The sequence below is a fragment of the Melospiza melodia genome, chromosome 2, assembly GCF_035770615.1.
Source record: "Melospiza melodia melodia isolate bMelMel2 chromosome 2, bMelMel2.pri, whole genome shotgun sequence".
NCBI lineage: Eukaryota > Metazoa > Chordata > Aves > Passeriformes > Passerellidae > Melospiza > Melospiza melodia.
In genome coordinates this window covers 113,043,591-113,062,610 of record NC_086195.1, presented here as the reverse complement: position 1 = coordinate 113,062,610, position 19,020 = coordinate 113,043,591, and the positions used below count along the sequence as shown (strand labels likewise).

General features: G+C 38.1%; 1 protein-coding gene across 1 annotated transcript in view; it reads right to left on the bottom strand.

Annotated features, from left to right (window-relative positions):
- PCCA (propionyl-CoA carboxylase subunit alpha) overlaps nucleotides 1-19,020 on the bottom strand; it is a 269,969-nt gene that overhangs the window by 193,861 nt on the left and 57,088 nt on the right. Inside the window, exon 7 of the mRNA XM_063149605.1 lies at nucleotides 48-179. Within this exon, the coding sequence (XP_063005675.1) occupies nucleotides 48-179 (132 nt within the window). The remainder of the gene's footprint in view (nucleotides 1-47; nucleotides 180-19,020) is intronic.

Genomic DNA, 19,020 nt, shown 5'->3' with positions numbered 1-19,020 from the left:
AGACACTGTTCCTACAGTGGGCAGACAGTAATTAAATGATTTCTCACCTTGACTACTCCATCAAAGCCAGGGATTGTGTTGACCTTTGCATTCTTGGCTAACAATTTGCTTTCAATCTTGTCTCCCATAGCTTGAATAGCATGTGTGTCAGGTCCAATGAAGGTGACACCTTCTGATGCCTGCAAAGACAATGAAGACAAAACTTTAAGAGACAAAAATAAAAATCAGCTTTTTCATACACAGATATTACTATTAACTTTTTACTCTTTTTGAGCTAGTACAAGACTTACAAGGCAGTGATCTCTTTACATAACAACAGAGCAATATATAAATATTTCAGACAGTTCATTAAAAATGTGTATGACCTTGTGAAATGATGTATACACACAGATTCAAAGCCCTATAATTAGCATTTGTATAAATCAAAAGCCAGGCCAGAGAAAAATAGCTGCAAGTGGAAGTACTCCAGCCTGGAAGTTAAAAATATCCCTTCAGAAACCAGAGGTTTGTTAATTCACCACTGAAATAACCAAAAGTAATTTACAACGATGCACTTGCCAAATGATAACACAGTTTAAAATTCTATGCATTCCTAAAACCAAACCTCAATGAAACACCAAAATGAAAATGCAGTCTTTAACTCAACAGATAAAAGATCTTGAAAATAAAGCAATAAGTGAAATAACATTTCCTGATTCTTTCATGCAACTCTTCTCCACTAATAAGGAAAGCAGTTAACATCAATGTTTTACCTACATATTAATGTTGAAGTATTAAAACATTTTAACTGCACGTTTCTTCCTCCTGTTTCTCTATGCCAACAATAGACTTCAGCAAGGTTATTTAGATAGAGGCATTTTTCCAAACTTCTCCCGGTCAGTACTACATTAAGTTAAAGACAATTCTATCAGAACTGTTCCCTGAGTTACTGATGCAATAGCAAGTACACATGTGTTTCAGGTAACTTCATATCTTTTGTACTGGATGGGGAAAGAGAAGATGAAAGAGGGGTAAGGATGAAACAAAAAATTTAATTTTTGTTTTAAAAATCAAGCTTTGCACAATTCTTCCAAGTTACATTTATTTTCTTCTCCCCAGTTCTAAGATATCTGTAAAATGTCTAAAACCAACTTGTTTCTAGCCAATGGGCAGCTAACTTAATACCACTACCAGCAAAATGGTAAACAGCAATTCTTATATCACAATTCAAGCCTTAGTATTTTGTCTTTCTGACACATGCTACACAAACCATACAGTTACAGCCACTAACAATAAAAAGTCATTTGTTGAAGCTTTGTGAATTTACATGATGGAAGTACATGATCCAATCCCAGAACACAGGAAAAATATGTTTAAGCTGGGAAACATCCTCCTATCTGTGATCTTATAAGAGCCAAGAGATGTCAACATGCTTGGGAGTCACTGTCTGCACCGTCAGCAGCCTCCTAGCAGGACCAGTGTGCCAGCAGCATCTCTGTGTACATTATTTCACACCATCCTGGCTAACAGGGAAATACAGATCATCCAGAAAAGACCAGGTGGGCATTACAGACACACAAGGAAGCTCAGTGCAAGGACACCCAAACCAAATGCAGAGCATCAGTCCTGCTACATCAAAGAACTGTTAGCTTTGACCCACAATGAACCATCTGGGGATTTATCGCTGCCCTTCTATTCTCTACTGCATTGGGATTCTTAGCTTAGCAACTCAGGAATTAACAACTTGATTAACAGCTGTCTTAGAAAGTTGGGAAGAGTGTAATACAAAGAAGGAAGAGAGAGGAGGACCAAAACAAGGATGCAGATCCATAATTAAGTAGTGATCAGATCCTTTGGCACTTGAAGAAATCCACTTTTTAAAGGAGAAGGGAAACAAAGCAAAGAGTTGATGCATGAAACTACAGCGACACAAAGTTTGGAGCGTTGATGCATGAAACTACAGCGACACAAAGTTTGGAGCTGACTGTTTCAGAAACAACCTGAAAACTTGTACTTCTTCCTCTCTTAACAAGAGGCAGAAATTGGCACCTGCATACACCTAGAGGCAGGGCAGAGTTCTATCATCAGACTGTATCCCAATCTCAAAAAACCTTGTGGAAAAGGATCATTTACACACTTGACAAGTGGAGATTAAACTATCCCTCTGGTATCACTTCTAACCTGGACACACCTTGTTTCCACAGTTTCTGCCACAATACTGGCATTTGCATCCTGACCAATAACACTTCAAACTTCAGCACATATTGTTTCCTCTCCTCACTTTCTTCTCAGAGTTTACCATCAAAAACACAACATCTCCAGAGGTCAAGATATCGGGCTCAAAACTTTTGCTGCCATATCAGACCATCCCAGACTTGTAGCTTGCAGCCCACTTCCATATTCTTACAGTATTTCTCTTCTCTCCTATTTGTACTGACAGAAAATGAAAAATCTTCATTCAAACAGGAGGTCACAGGGGAGGATAAAAATTACATTGATGGCATCGCAAGCATGCACCTTTCCAGCCAAGTGCCCACAGGGGACATCAGGCCTGACCTACCGTCTCATCTCACTGATTTGTGGCATGGACTTCCAAAGTGCCCAGTTCACTCCCTGCTCCTGTCCAGACAGCCGGATAAGAAGAGAACAGCACCATTCAGGAAAGATTAATGAACCACCTAAGAAGGAACACTGCAGGCCATTTCAAGAAATTAATCTCTGCATCCAATATATTTGTTACATGAATCCTGTAGAGCTGTAATATTCCACATGGACACAGCCCATAATACTTACTAAAAATTAAGTACCAGATGATGTGTAGCATATTCACACTACTCTAATGCAAATATCACCTGTTGCAACCTGCATCTCTTTTTTTTATGTATACTTTTCATAGGTCAGAATTTACAAACTGCACTTGTCTACATATGCAGCTTTTGACTGTAATTGCTTCAAACCTTTGTACCTTACACATATCAGCTTTTCCATGGTGAACAAACAGCAGCACAGTACAACCAGCTATTCCCTCATAATATCAGTCACCTGGGGCAGTCACCACAGCCAGTTATTTCCCCATCAACAATCTGAAACTAAATAGTTTAATTCAATATGATATCAAAGGACACCTAAAACATGTGATTCTGCATTCTGCAACAACCATAAATCCAAAATAAATTAACAAACCTAGGAGGTTCTGCTGGTCTCCAGGCAGTATGTCTAACCATCTCTTACACTGGAAAGGTGTGCATTCTCTGACATGACGCATAACTAACTTTAGTTAAGCACATTAAAAAAGACTTTGTTTAGTAGTGCCTTAAGCTGACAAAGTTTTGCAAGTCTTGCTACAGCAATTTAATACCCCATCACTTAAAGACACTTGCTCAAGCCCTCTGCCAAAGTTTCTCTGCTCAACACCAGAAAAGTGCCCCAGCTTCTTCATCAACCACACTCACACAATGTATTAAACAATCCGTTCAAAAGTCTACTGCCCAATACTGAAAATACCAAAAACAGACCATAAGAAAGAAGGCAGTGGCAACATCTTCACCTCCCACAAAGATTTACCAATTTGTTCACACACAGACCTGTCAGTGCGGCAACAAGTACTAAAACCTCTGCTGTACCTACACAAGCTTACACATTGCATATCAAACAAGTTCTTCCAAAACTTCTGTTACTCCTCCACACATCCAGCAGCATATTTCAGCCTTGAAGACTAATAATCTGGCTGCAGAAAACACATCAAAAGTTTCACCATAAACATGCACCAGCACTTTGTTTAGAAACATGCCTGTGGTTATCTGTGTATCACTGCTCTACTTTGCACAATCAAAGGTACATGCAAATAAAAAGGAATATTTTATAGAAGAACAAGTTCATAGAAATTCATGAAAAAAGTTAATTTTTAATTGTCTTAAGTATCAGATATTAGAGTTTTCCCCAACAGCCCACTATTTTTGAAAGCAGTAACAACAGGTCTAATAGTCATGCCATAAGAACTGTGAGCAGTTTATTCTCCCTTCCTTTTGGTGGTTGGCTCTTTTTATGCCAGACAAAAGCCTTAGTCTATCCTCAGAGAATGCAGCTAATATAGCAAAAACTAAACATAGTGTCAAAGTACAACAAGCAAAGGCAAGATTTGGAAAATCCTTTTGAGAAGCTCATGATTGAGTTTGCAACCATCACAGTCACAGTCTGTCAAACATCTGACTGCTCTGGGAACAGAGTGGGCCAGACTGACCTATGTTAGTGTAAGTCATCATACTCTCAACATCTGGAAAGCACCTGCCCATCTGATAAACTCCTGAGGTAATTAAAGTGACCATCTAGAAGGGGAGTTCCCTTTGCACCTCCTCCTGGAAATTATGAATGTAAATATTCACAATTAGTGTATTACACAGTCAGTAGTGGATTCAGTCTCAGTGACAGCCCAAGCAGAACTAAAGATAGAAAGCATGAAGGAGGGGAAACCGCATAAGCAACTTTTACACACGTATACTTGGCAACATATACTCTTCTGTGGGCTTATGAATCTGTGGCAAAGCAGCCAACTCACTGCCAGGCCTCCTGGAGCTGCAGGAAATGATTGAACAGTTCCAACTCAGCTTTAGACAAAACAAGTGATACTAAAACTTATCCTGTCTTTTACTATGTTAATTATGCACAATTAAACACAGTTTTTGGTGTCCTCATTTGAGCCAAGATACTTGAATCTGCATGTAATATCAGCTTAAGAGGAGCAGCTTCAACCAACAAGGAGATATGCCATGTACAAAAACAGTGCCATCAAGAATCTTGTGTTTCCTCTTTCAGGACCATTGGATGAGGGGATTTTTCCACTCACAGCATGGTGATGTGTCAAAGCACACTCCAAGTGCCCAGCTGCTTCCAGGCGCAAGAGCCCCTACCGTTACCTTACCACACAGAAGCAGTGACAATAATGCAGGCTTTGTTCTTGTTCATTCCCTAGTACCTGAAATGAGTAGTTCTAGGGAAGCATTTCTCATCTCTGAGGAAGAAATGCCTGAAAGGCTAGAGAGATCTCAGGAGCATTTGTAGCTACTCTGCTTTATTGAAAATAAGCTTTTCTTTGTGAACACAGAGCTGGTTTTAAACAAATTCATGAACTTTACAGGAGAACCCAAAAAAATCTATCGCACACTGCCACTGAATCATCAGTTCAGAATCATCAAATTCAGACTTACATATGATATTTTCAACTCAGGGTGATGTTTACAGAAGATACTAACAGCCCTCAAGTAACTGAGGCAACCAACCAAGTTCCTCTTCCCTCATCCTCTCTCCTTCCCCTCCTGCACATGCCTGCCCACAGTCCTATCTATCCCCCTTCTGTAAAGGCAGGCTTAAACACTCCTCAGCTGACCTAGCTGACCAACATGACAGACAACGGTCTATTTCTAGTGTAAGAAATGTTTTCCATCACTTTCATGAGACAAAATGAGCTAAACAGAGAAGCTTTATGGGCACTGAAGGAAGGACCACAAGCTGCTGGTGCATGCAACTGGGAACAAGAACCTTCTTTGGGAGGATGGCACATCCTCAAACTCTGAGGTGCTCTGGAGGGTGGCTGCATGCTGCCATATTGACCTGCTCTTCTTGTTAAATCTGCATTACTGTTTTAAGGTTTGTTTTAAAAAAATCAAACATGATGCTTCTCTGCGGAGCACTGTTTGAGTCACAGAATGGCTGAAGTTTGAAGCATCAAAGCCACTGCTAAAAACAACTCTGGACATGTAGTTACAAGTATTTCAACAACTTAAGGGCAGAAGAGAAACAAACAAGATTCTGTGGCAGTGAGGTAACAGCAAGATCAGCAAGTGTGGGCAGCACAAGTTACCACACTTACTGAAGAATTTATTGGTGAGTAAGATTATGAAGGAGGGTCCACAGCTAAAAACTTAAGTAGAAACTTTATCATAGGTCTGGTTTTCAAAGGAGTTCTGTTTTAACCTGCAAGTTTTCTTCACAGGAGAAATTAGAAAAGGTTTCCATTAAATCCTTACTGATTGATTCTTTCACCATTGTACTCCCTCTTGCCACACAACCAGCCAAGAAGGCAGATCCAAAGAAGAAGGGAACAGGCACAAGTAGTCTGGTATTCACAGTGTTCCAGAAAAACTGGGATCATCCACAAACACAATCCCCCACATACAATTCACAGACCACCAGAAGGACAAAAACCTGAATGTGCAGCTGCCTGCAGACACATACAAAGCAGAGTAGATAAGCAGCACACCTCAAAGATGACTGGAATAGACAGCTGGGCCAAAAAGCCTCTAAGTCACATGAACTAAATGCAGGGCTGAAAAGCTGAGCTGGCAGCAAAAAGAAGGTCCAACAGAGGTACAAACAACCTAGGAAAAAACCAAGCAGAACAGAAAAATCTAGATGAAACATCCAAAGTCAGACAAGATTCAGGAGTACTAGCAGGGAAAAAGGGGAGAAAAAAATCCAACACCACCACCAACACAAGCACACTGACATCAGTTGAAAAAGGCAGGTACATAAAACACTTCAGAATTCAGGAACTGTCCATTCAACATTGGGAAGGAAATCCTCAAGGACATCTACTATAAGAATATATAATAAGAAGTATCCACTCAATAACTTAGGAAATACTGAACTGGTAAAGTACTCTACAATACAATGTGGTGGACATGAAAAAATATCCTGAAGCCTTCTGCACAGCCATGACATATCAGCTCCAATTTTTTGGCCCTGTTGCTGCTGTCTTGAAGGCTCAGAATTTAAGAGCATACACAGAAGTGGCCAATTATTTGTGCAGGCATCAACCTGCAAATTCAGTACCAATAAATGGAAAAATTCATTCTCTGATGTTTAATTTTAAGCTGCAAAGGGCCTGAATCAGTAAAAAGCCTAGGTATTGTCATGGATCACCAAGAGCAGTAACTCTCCAGCAGTTCAGTGAAGTTTCTCCCAACCTTGTTTACAATGAAATAAGCAGAACTTCTGAAGATTCTACAGGATCTTTACAATGCACACACATTTACACCAACACGCACGAGAGAAAAGACAACACATACAAGTAGCATCCTTCATTAGAACAAATATTTTTACAAGATGAGCTGAAGTAAATTAAAGCTTTCTGTACAGCTTATAGCTCAGTGAAGACAGTATGTGATGTAAGGAAAAGCATAAATATGCAAGAGGGAAGGGCTGTAGCATCCTACTGTTCTCTACACCTGCCTTTGACTACTACAGTTCTCTGAAGAGGTTTGGCTTTTGTGTTGTTAGAGGTCTTTGGAAGGAGATGGATTACTACAATCACCTTGAGCTTCAGAAGCACAAGGCAAGTACACTGTAACAGGAAGTAGCCTCAAAAGCAAAATATAAATTGGCAGTTGGCCAAGTAACAGTGCCTGAGGCAACTTGCAGAGGAAGGTGGTATTAAAGAACTGTGCTGCCCAGCCTGTCAGGTCTCAGGGCTTCTTCCAAATTCTGCTTCAAAATCAGAACTGTTACTTGGCTCCAAAACACACTACAATGTAGAAGTCAGAACCCCCACACAAGCTATGTCACTACCTGTGATACTACATTGGTACTTTAAATATCTTATTCACTGGCTCAAACAGGAGTATGTACTGCAAGAGAAAGTAAAACATGGGAAGTGTTTCCTTTGAAAGGAAAAAGCTAGCAGAAAAAAAAAGGCTTTACCTAAAACTAAACACAGCTGCAAGAAGTTTGTCTTCCTTCTTAAAACTGAATTAAAGAACACTAAAGCATTTTCCAACCACACTTTAAGAAAAGAAGGAAATTGCTGGGCAGCAATACCCAAAAAAATGAAAACTAGAATACACTCGTTTACTTGAAAATAAGCCAATTGATGCCAGTTTCCATGTTTAAACTTTACCATGGGGAGGGAGTTGTGTTAATAGACTCCCAGTAAACTATCATTCTGAGAAATATTAACTGGTTTATTTAACTCTGCAATGAGTCTGTTAATGCCTGTCTCCATAGTTTTAAATATGCAGAGGCATGAAAATCCATTAATCAGTTACGAGAAGGACCAGACAAACTTCTGCAGGATGAAATAACACCAAGTCTTATCCAGGTCCCAAACATGCCTTCCTTAAAGTAGGCTAGGAATAGAATGCAGGCACAGCACATGGCTATTTATAATATATAGAGAGATAGGCATAATTATGCTTTTTTAAACGTAGTATATGCATATTCAAATACTGGAGGTGGAAAGAGAGGACTCAATTTGTTATACTAATCTAAAGCTCAGCCTAAACGAAAGGCACAGTTGCCAAGCCAGTATAAACAATCTAAAGTAACTAAACTCCAGTGTCCAAAAAAGGTGTACACCACAGAAAAGGTACACAGGTTTATGACTTCTGCATAAACACCAGGGAGTGGCCAGAGTAACTCTAAATAGTCAGCACCACCTTAAGTACTAATGCCACACGGAAAATGTTCTTTTTAATTAAACTTTAAAGTCATCTCCTCTAATTCCACAGAAGTGGTAAAATTACAAAGTCAAAACTAAGAATGATAGTGATCTGTAGACAACATCCTTAACAAGATATAAGTTGTGAACTATTATTATCACAGATTATACATAGAAAGGGAAAACGTGCTTACATTGATTTAATTCTACATTTTGAAATTAAAAACTCTCCTTTACCAAAAAGTTCATAGTGTATATTGTAACTTGTAATTGGAAGACATAGCTCCCAATCATACCTTTGCAAGTGAAAAGACAGAGCCAGCTTTTTCCAAGGGCTCAAAGCACAAGACACTGAGAACAAGTACTACCTCTGTGGCTCTACACTTTCAAGTTTTCACTTTGGATCTGCAACCTTAAGTCTTACTTGATAATTTCACTTTAAAACTATTTAAGGCTTTAGATGGTTTATATATTATATGTTTGTCCAGAACTTAAACGCAATATCGAATTAACTCGGTTCAGAAGCATTTCTCATGTACAAACTATAAAATTTGAACATACAGGAGTTTGCATGACACGCCACTGTGAGTGATTAACTACTTCACCATACATGAAACACTACACAGACAGCACCCGAGGCACCGAAACTTAGCCTTGGTATGCTCAAAAGAGTTTTGAGTAGTCACCTATATCAGTAGTAAGGAATGCCCAGAAAATTTAGGGAGAAACAAACTAAACTTCAGAATTTTCCCTGGATGGTTTCCATATTGCTTTTCTTCACTTCACGGCATTGAAACCACCCTTGATTTTTACATGATAAAAGAAATCTGTGGAACTAATCCTAGAAACCTCTTTCTGTTTCCTTGCTTAACACCTCCAGGCGACAGAAAAGACAAAATGCTTCATTTGCATCCTTAAACATTAGAAACTGCGAATGAGCCTTTTCAGCTGCAAATGTTATTGCATCTACATTTCCAGAAGAGAAAGAAGGTTAAACAGCCTACTCAGGTTTATGTTAACTCATCTCTTTTTAGCACCCTGAGCAGCACAAAGAGCAGAAAATGCAGAAGCTTAACAGCAGAACCTCTTTCTTCATTAAGTTCAATTAGATCCTGGCAATGGATATAGCTGCTGATTACAGGAAGATAAAGAGAAGAAATCAGGTATGCACAAAGGAAATGGCAAACCCGAGTGTAATCTTAGTCTTCCCGATCATCCAGCCTCAGGAAGACCATTTCATTTTTCATGCAACACAAAATAGTTCCACCAGTTGCATGACCACACAAGATTTCACCTGATGTAAAAGCAGCATTTGTTTAATCATTAATTCAAGCTTAGTTTAAAATGTAATATGCCAATGTTGCACAAATCCAGTCTGAATATGCTAGCAAGGTAGGAAGAAGTCCTTGCTTATCGATTGATAAGTATCCCATCTTATCAATTAAAGAATACATTTGAGCCACAACTAGACAAATCTATTAACTACTTTGTTTCACAAAAAGAAAAAAACACTATCAAGTACTATTTACTCTAGAACTGTATTAGTTCTTTATTTTGTCGAAAGTTAGGATTCAAGCTACATATTTTTAATTTGTTTGGAGGGGGAAAGCACTTGGAATTACTGCACTGAATATAGCACAGAAAGTTAGCAGAACTTTACTTTCTAGGCCATTTGGCTTTTGGTCTGGAAAAAGCCTTCAGCTTGGCAGAAAATACTCAATGAGATGTTTAACAAAAAATATACGTTAGTCTAAATTAAGACCAGGCAGTTATGGAGAAAAAAACAGGACAATGATGAGGGGGAGAAACAGGGGAGCATCATTCTAGCCAAAGCAATATCTCACATTATCAAGGACCCAAGTTTATGGCATCTACAAAATTTTCTGTAGCAAACTGAAATTCAGTGGGGAAAACAAGCAGAATAACAAACAGTTCAAAAACTCCAATGTTAGAGCAAATGAAGAATATGCACAGACACAAGGCATACTCTTAATACAGCCATACTATTTCTCCCGTCCTAAAGTTGTACGTGAAGCTTTGCAAATTAATAGAGAACACAAACATACAGCTTGATCAGTAAGTGCACTTCACAATATCATACCTCGTGTTTTTCAAAGGGGAGGCCAAATCAATAATCAAAACGTGAGAATATATTTAGAAGTGAATGAGTAATGAAAAATTAGCACTGTGTTACTGAGATGTTACATTGAGCTTGCAGTCAAAGGGTATTAATTGTAAGCCTGTATGTTGAAAAAAAACCTGTCTGGTATTTTTCCAAACATTCTAAAATGCTTCCAGAGTTAGGTGACTATAATGATATTTATACTGCACATTCAAAAACCAAATGAAAACTTACGTTGACTGTCCAAGCTCTCACGACCCTGAATTTACTGATGATTTAAGCATAAGGAACCCTGGTGTTGACAGCCAGGAAGGTAAATGACCCTAGAAGTATCTTCTCTAATAACTAGATTGAAAAATAGTCATTTCTCAAACATTATAACAGACAAAGACATTGAATCAGCAACATTCTTGGTAAAAACAAGACTTAAAAGCCTACTGCCCTAACGAAACTCTAACATGGGTAATGCCATTTTGACCCACAGTGCCCTTTTCTCAGCTGGCCAGTGGACTTAAAAATCCTTTCCACTGTCCTCACAAGGTTACTAATTTACTTCCTGTCAAATAGCTGCAATTGCTGATATTTAGACAAGTGTTACTGTGTCAACAGAAATAGTCATCATCAAACATTTGATAAAGATTGTTCGAAGACTTCATAGACTCTCTGGAGGTCTAAGTTTGAAGATCCCCAGAGAGTTTATAAAGACTCCCTGAGCTACACTGGAAGATGCAGAACAAACCATCAAGTCCACTTCAAAAAAGCAGATGCATCTACATCTTGTTAGTAAACTGGAGTTATTTTCCCAGAAGAAGTGAGCAATTAAACAGCATTAAATTTAATTTCTGACGCAACATTAAATGATAAACAGGCATATTTATGAAAAAAATAAATATCATGTTGTCAGGTACATTAATCACAATTATTTCAGAACCAGAGAAGCAGTAAATATCAATAATTAAATGTGCATGGGCACACATTTGTTTGTGGTTTTGTTTGTTCATCACCGCCACACCAAACCAGGTTTAATTCACTAAACCAACAGACTGTCTTCTACCAAAGCCAGGATATACAGACCCTGCAATTACTAAAAAAACACAAAACATCACAACAAGTAAGGGAAGGATAGGACTGGGGCAATAGCTGCTCAAGCATAAAACCATTATAAAACCCCAGGATGGGATGTGTCCCATAGGTCACAGTAGCTGTCACAGAGCAGTGACCCCAAGTCAGTACCTGCACCCCAGGGCCTAATCCCTCCTGACTCTCACACCCCCAGCAACAGCAGCGCAGCCATCAGTTTGGGAACCATATGAGCTAAAAACAGCTAAAGGGGCAGGGGTTGCTTAGAGGATTTTGAGGGATAGTCCCAAGAAGAGTTAACAGCAGAAGGGACAACTGCCAACAAATACACTGTCACCAGACATTTAACAGGGTACATGGGGGAAAGCATGCAGGAAAGATAGAGGCTGACTGAAAACTACATTTGTGACCAGAGATGCCTATGGCAGTCACTAGCAGGGAAAAACTGGGAGTTACAGAGGTACTGTCATGGCCATGGTGATGAGACAAGTCACATGTGAGATAGCTGCAATCTAGAAAGGCAAGGAGTACTGGAAGATGTTGATCAAACACAGGAATGCATAGTTGAGAGAGGCTGTGGAGTTTCCATCCTTACAGATATTCCAACCTCAACTGGATATAAACCTAAGCAACCATTCCAGCTGATGCCACTTCAAGAAAGGGACTAGTCTCCAGTGTTCCCTTCTAAAGGTATTTACTCCATAGAGCTGAGTGAAGTGTATCAGGAAGATCATAATCTCTGGACAGGGACAGCAACTAAAAGTAGAGAGAACCTGGCACAATCCTTGTCACAAAATAGACAAGACCCACATACTTTGTCTGAGATAAAGGGATGTGTATCTTCCTACTGAATCTCACAACATCCATGTCCTTAAGAGAAAGTAGAGCCTTCTCTAAAAACTGGTGGTATTGATATCTCTAGCCATTTATTTCTATATCTGTACTAAAGTATGCTGCTCCTTTAGCTTTGCAGATGTGATTGTTAAAAAAAAAAAACAAAACCAAGGGTTCCCATCTCTGAAAGGCAAGCTTAACCAATTGTCTTAGGTCAACACAGGATACAGCACAGCTTAGGAAAACACAGCTGGAGGGCAAGCAGGGACAAGAGGAAACTCCCTACACCAGCACAAGCATGGAAGAAGTAGGGAGAAGCAGCTACATCTGAGAGAGGATGGCAAGGGAGCACTTCTGTGATGCCCCCTCATGAGCTGAGCAAGCACTAGTGTGCGTATGGGATAACACCAGACAACACAGTAACAGCAAAGATACCATTCCATGGAATCCTGCAAAGCACACTCTGCCTTGTCTCCTTTACTCCATGCATCTTTTTGCAAAGAAGTCGTGGATATTACTAATGGAAGATGTTCTTATTTAAATCTTACAGACAGTTCCTTGGAGAAAACTGTGGATTAATTACCCTGTAATGAAACATAACTAGCTTTTACAGCCGCCCACCAAGAAAGGCCTACTACACTACATTTAAGTAAATTAAAAATTCAATTTCTTTTTCCCTTTGGAAATCACTCAATTTTTTTTCCCTATATGTTTTAATAGTTAATGTACATAGCTCTCTCTCCAGTTTCTATTTTTGCTCCACTTATATGAAGTTTACATTAGATTTTATGGGCAGAAATGCATGTGATTATGTTGTCCTCTTAAATGTGGATGTTCACATAAAACTAAGAAAAACGTTAAGGTGCTTTTGTAGCCAAAGATAAAGATAATAAAATTTGGAATAATATTTTTCCTTTAAGGAATAGGATTTTTATACTCATATATACAAATTTGGAGTTTTCCACAAAGCCCTGTTTCTACTCACACATGTTCTGACATAAAGGAAACTGCAGATTTGGCTATTTAATTTTATTTTTCCACAGAAGGCAAAGAATTACATGTGTCAATAAACACCACTGAATATTATAAAAGTTTCAAATTATTTTCAAAGTATGTGTAAGTTACACTTCTTGGCTAGCATGAGGAAGCAACAGTGGAATGTGGCACATCTAAACCTGTGGAACAAAATGTGATGGACAGATAATATTACATCACTCAAAATGCTACAGCTTTGGAACGACAACCTCTCACTATCTCAGTGTCATAAATAAAACAAGTCAATAAATTATTTCAATATGTAGTATCACAGAATTTGCAGGCACTTAAAATGAAGCAATCCATGAGATGTCCTTGTGGTGCTGCTTCTATGAGCCACAACTATTCTGAGCTCAGGATAATGTATTATGACAAAAGCATCTACCATGTATTCTGAATACCACCAACTCTGAATCTGAAACAAATTTTATCTGGTGACTGTGGGTGAAACAGCTTTTTGGAACAGACACAGTCAAGTTCCTCCTTCCCCTTCCCAACAGATGGGCCTGAGAGTTGGACAGTCTGGCTTCACTCATGCTATAAAGTAATTAGACAAACAAATCTGGATCCTGTAAATAAGCATGTGCTTGGAATTAAGCATGCTTAAACAGTTACAGGCCCTAAATTTCAAAATTTTAGCCTGTAGAGGGAATCAGCCTGTTATATTAAAGCAATCTTTCTGGAAAAGTTGGTATTTCTTTCTTTTCAAAGGTAAGAGAGAAGTGAAACTGCAAAACTATCAAATTTTTCATATGCTTCATTTGGATGCAAACTGATGTCCGAGAATTGCATAAAATAGTAAATAAGACCACAGTACCCTAGAAATTTTTTCTATTTTAATAGCTCAGCTAAATTACATTAAAATGGTGAAATACAACAAGTTCCAGAAGTCCAACATCCAGTTTATCTGCCGAGCTAGGACTGCCTCAAAATTCTTACTAAACTGGGTTTTCACTTGCAAATTGAACTCTGAAAAGCGTGCACAGCTACACGTTCCTCAAAGCTACAGAAAAAAACCCTTAAAGGTAGAATATACCTTTATATTATTATAATATAAAGGTAGAATATACCTTTATATAAGCAGTAAAAAAAGCCTCCATAAGTATATACAAAGGGCTACATTTCACTTCCTGCACCAAAGAAGAGAGGCAAAGAGACAAGGAGAGATCACAACTGCATCACAGCACCAATGTATCCAGAGAACATGCACAGCATGGCAGAGCAACTCTAATCCCATGCTCTAACCTTTGCCAGGCCGATTTTACAGTCTCAAAGCTCCATCATCCTTGCAGTCACCTGCTAACAACACATCAGGTAGCAGCAAGAGGCTTGTTCTGATGGGCTCAACCCAAGAGGAAATTTAGCTATCAACAGTGAGAAGTGCTCTGCCATGGTAACAAAGTCAGAATGTAGTGCCATTCTGCCACAAAAAAAAGTGGGGTTCTGACCTCCAGGCTTTTTATTTTTCACACCTCAGCCATTGCATTTTGATAGCTTCTCTTTCCAGATTATTTTTAAGTTTGCTCCAGATAACTACATAAATAGTAGTCCAAGCACAAGGGAGATGGCAGGAACGTGAGACCAGGGCCAGCACCTCCTTACAACAGCAGGAAAACTTTCATTTACAGAGATTATGAAACTGCATCTTTGCACAAATGCACACAAAATATAAAGTGGTGTTATGGCTCCCATTCCTTGCTTTGTAGGAGCAACTCAAGTGCCATTGGCAGCAGGAGCTAGAGCAGGACTTGAAACATTCACTCTGGAGTCCCAGGAGGAGGAAAGGTTAGGACAGAAAGCAATTCACCATGCAAGATCTATAGCATCCTCCTAAACAGTAACTGGTCCTATCATTGAAACTTCTAGAAAAAATAACACTGCCTGTTAATCACTTGTTAAAAACCTATCTTTCCCAATTCCAAACCAAGTATGTCTTTAATCAGCTGAAAGATAGGAAAGATCTGCTCCAAATTAGAAATTCTAAGCAGCTGTAGGGCTATTGCTGAAAAACAGTTCTGAATCAGCAGAACTCCTTCCCCAAGTCTCATACTTCAGGCTCTACCTGAATCACCACAAACAATCTCAAGCAAATACAAAGTAAGCATGATGCCATGAACATAAAAGGATTAGCTTGGCAAAGTTGTAAAATAACTAAGACTCACCACTTCCAGTGAAAAAGAAGTCATGATTTTATGGTGTTATAATGATCTCTCTATGTTTATTGTAATAAAAGATGTCATTATCTGCTTGGAGACAAGTTAAGCTAACTCCTTTTCTATGTCCACATTTCAGTCTGTGTATAGTTTTTAACAAAATCACCATCTGAAGCATGTATTTATCAGTCTCTGTGTGTAAAATTGACACTCATCATCTCTCCAACAAATTTGAAATTAAAAAATAAAAGAACAAAACTAAATGAAAACTGACAAGGGAGTTAAGCCATGAAAAAAAAAAAAAAGGAGGTAATCTGTCAGAAGATATTCACCTACAAAAAAGTACTTAGAACTAGAGCTGGTGGTTGGGACTGGCTTTTAGAAGAACAAACAAAGATCCTGGCTCCCAAGATTTTCAATACAGGAAAGTTATGTGGAAATAAGGAACTCATTAACTCAAGTCTGGAAAAAATAAAGTTTTCCACTCTGAATAGATATACATTCCAAAAGAACTCAAAAATATTATGTATAGGAAGGGAAAGTTCCAAAAATATAGAAACCAAGACCAATACTGTCACTTCTCCAGGCAACCATGCCTTCTAATTTTAAGGACTAGAGTACAGATACCAGGTCCCTAAACCTGTAGGGTTATATGAATTAATACAGAGAGCTTATTCTTTACAAAAATAAAACAAAAGTTACATTAAGTAGTCTCTTAAGCTTACATTGCATCACAAACATCATACTGCATTATATTGCATAATAATTACTGGCCTTTGCTGGTCACATTTTAAATAAGTTTTATGCTGACAAGCTGCTATTAGTGGAGAGCACAAGACTCTTCCCACTACAAAATCTGAAAAGAGGAGACACAAATGCCCATACCTTCAAATATGGGTATTTAAGTATGGGTATTTACCCAGCCACAAGGACTGCTCACATGTCTCCCTTTTTTAAAGAATGGTGAGGATTGAGACCTTTTTGTCGTTGCAGGCATTAAAGCATTTGGAGCCCCAGGTTTTTCATCCCCATTTATTTTTTTAGCTTACCCCTTTTTATCTTTCTTCAGATGCAAACAGAATTGGAAAAAGGGGAAAAGGCACAAACCAGCTTTTCACTACACATGTGCACATGACATCAAGCACAACAGGGATGTGGTGAGCATAATTAGTTTCTTTGGATTTTGCTGTAATACAGATGAAGTCAACAACAGACATTAGTGATACTGCAATGTAATTACATTTATTATAATTTACAATATCCATCGTTACACTTAAAAAATTGAGAGCCATTTAAGTGTTAAACAGTCAAAAATATGATTGAAGTAATTTCTATCTTTGATCTTTCAAGCAAATTTTCTTCAGCTCCAGGACTACATCTTCACTGCTATTTATCCTTCAGCATTAGATCAGAGAACACAGAGTGATCTTTGTGCAAGGAGGAAATCTCATCTTTGCAGACATATGAACAGTTCATACAAGAGTTCTTGCCATTCACAAAATTAAAACTACATTCACTCTATAATCTCAAGGTCTTCTTTCAATGTATTCTCTCAACTAGTTTACATAAGCCCACAAATTTTTAAAGGTATTTTACACTTTTACTGTCTAATAATGATTCTCTCATGGTCCATTTACCAGAACTTTTAATGAAAAGGCTGAATACATTGGTGAAAGGACAGCTTCTGTTTTACTCTCTCATATGGAGCTCCAATTCCACAACAAATCCGAACCCCATTATTTTAATCTCTGAAGAAAAATTAATTTGACAATGCTCAGCATATTAAACATTCTTCTCTTGGTCCAAATACATATACCATTTATCCATATAATATGCTTTTCTAATCCAAAAAGGAATATATCCATCACCTCACATATTGTCTTGCAGCCAGTTTAATTTTTAGAAAGGCATGGAAAATTAAGACTCTTAAACATCACACATAAACATTATTATCCAGTAAATGTTAGCTGCCTTAGTAATGGAAAGTTATAGTACATAAACAGTTCGAACTTTTTTTTGTTAAAAATCACCGTGTCATCTGAGTAGTTTCAAAACTCCCTGGAAGATCACACAGGATCCTTGTTTTAAGGAAGTCTCTCCATTACCAGCTATTGCAATGCAGATAATATAGCTAAATGCCAAATTCCTTTAAAGCAACACCATTCAAAAAAGCAGCAAGACACACCAACTTCTTGACACCTAATAGCATTTCCTCTGCTGCCCACCAAAGCATCTCAGCTGTTTTCTATTGTTGTTTTGTGACAATTTTAAGACTGAGGTTCAAGTTTTTGTACTTTGCAACAGTACAGCATCCTCACCAATCTCTGATTTGGAATAATTAGCATAAGCTACTACATTGTGATGATACCTGTAGCTTTCACTGCAATCCTCAAAATGTGGTCCAACATGAATGAGAAACTTCAGGCTTATAATTTTGTTACAAGACAGTAATAAATGCCAAACCCCAGGTATCTTACATAGATAAATGCAAGATCAAACCAGGAGTCTTATATTCAAATAAAAGTAAGCAACCAGAAGTTAAATTTAAACTCTTAATAGTAATATTAATTCTTTTACATCACTCGTATCACTGGCATTCAACTATCACAGGAATGCAGGCTACAAAGTTTTATTCACCCATGCTGAAACCTCATCATTACCCAGGCTTTTCATTAGGCAAGCTCCATCTCCATTTCAACTCTAAGTTACTCCTGCAGTAGCTCTTCAGTCCAAATATTTTAAGATTTGTCATTCCTAGAATGGAATCCAATCATCAGATTTTATTTAACTCCACCAGACCAAGATATAAATATGCTACACCAGAAACTCCTTAAAAGGGAATAACATTTTCTTATTCTTAAAGGCTCCGTTTTCTCTCACTGTTTTTCAAAGGCAGTTGCAATTGTTGCACTTTTATAGTACTGTCTATCAGGACTGATGTTCCACTACATGATATTGAAAACACATGGCAATATAAGTATTTCATTCATGGAGTCACAGATTCAGGAAACCATTCCTGTAATTAATGACAATGTAGGCTTTTTAAGAATTAGCTGAACTGGAATCTTAATACACAGACAAGAACTCTTGGGAGATTGGGTTGGTAGGGTTTTTCCATCTCCTTTTCCTCTGCTGCTCTTTAATACATTTTAAACTTTGGTCACAAATTTCCTAGCCTCCTGCACTGTGGAAACATTAAAACATATTTGTGTATTTCCCCTAAATCATACAGTAGTCAGAAACTGAAAAAAAGAAAACCTACCAGAAAACAGATTCAAGAGGGAGGGGGACAGATAACATTGGGGTTTAACTGCAAGAAGAATGCCTGATTTTATCAGTCCTCATGAAACTTTTTCCACAGAAATGTGGCAAAATGTTAAATGACT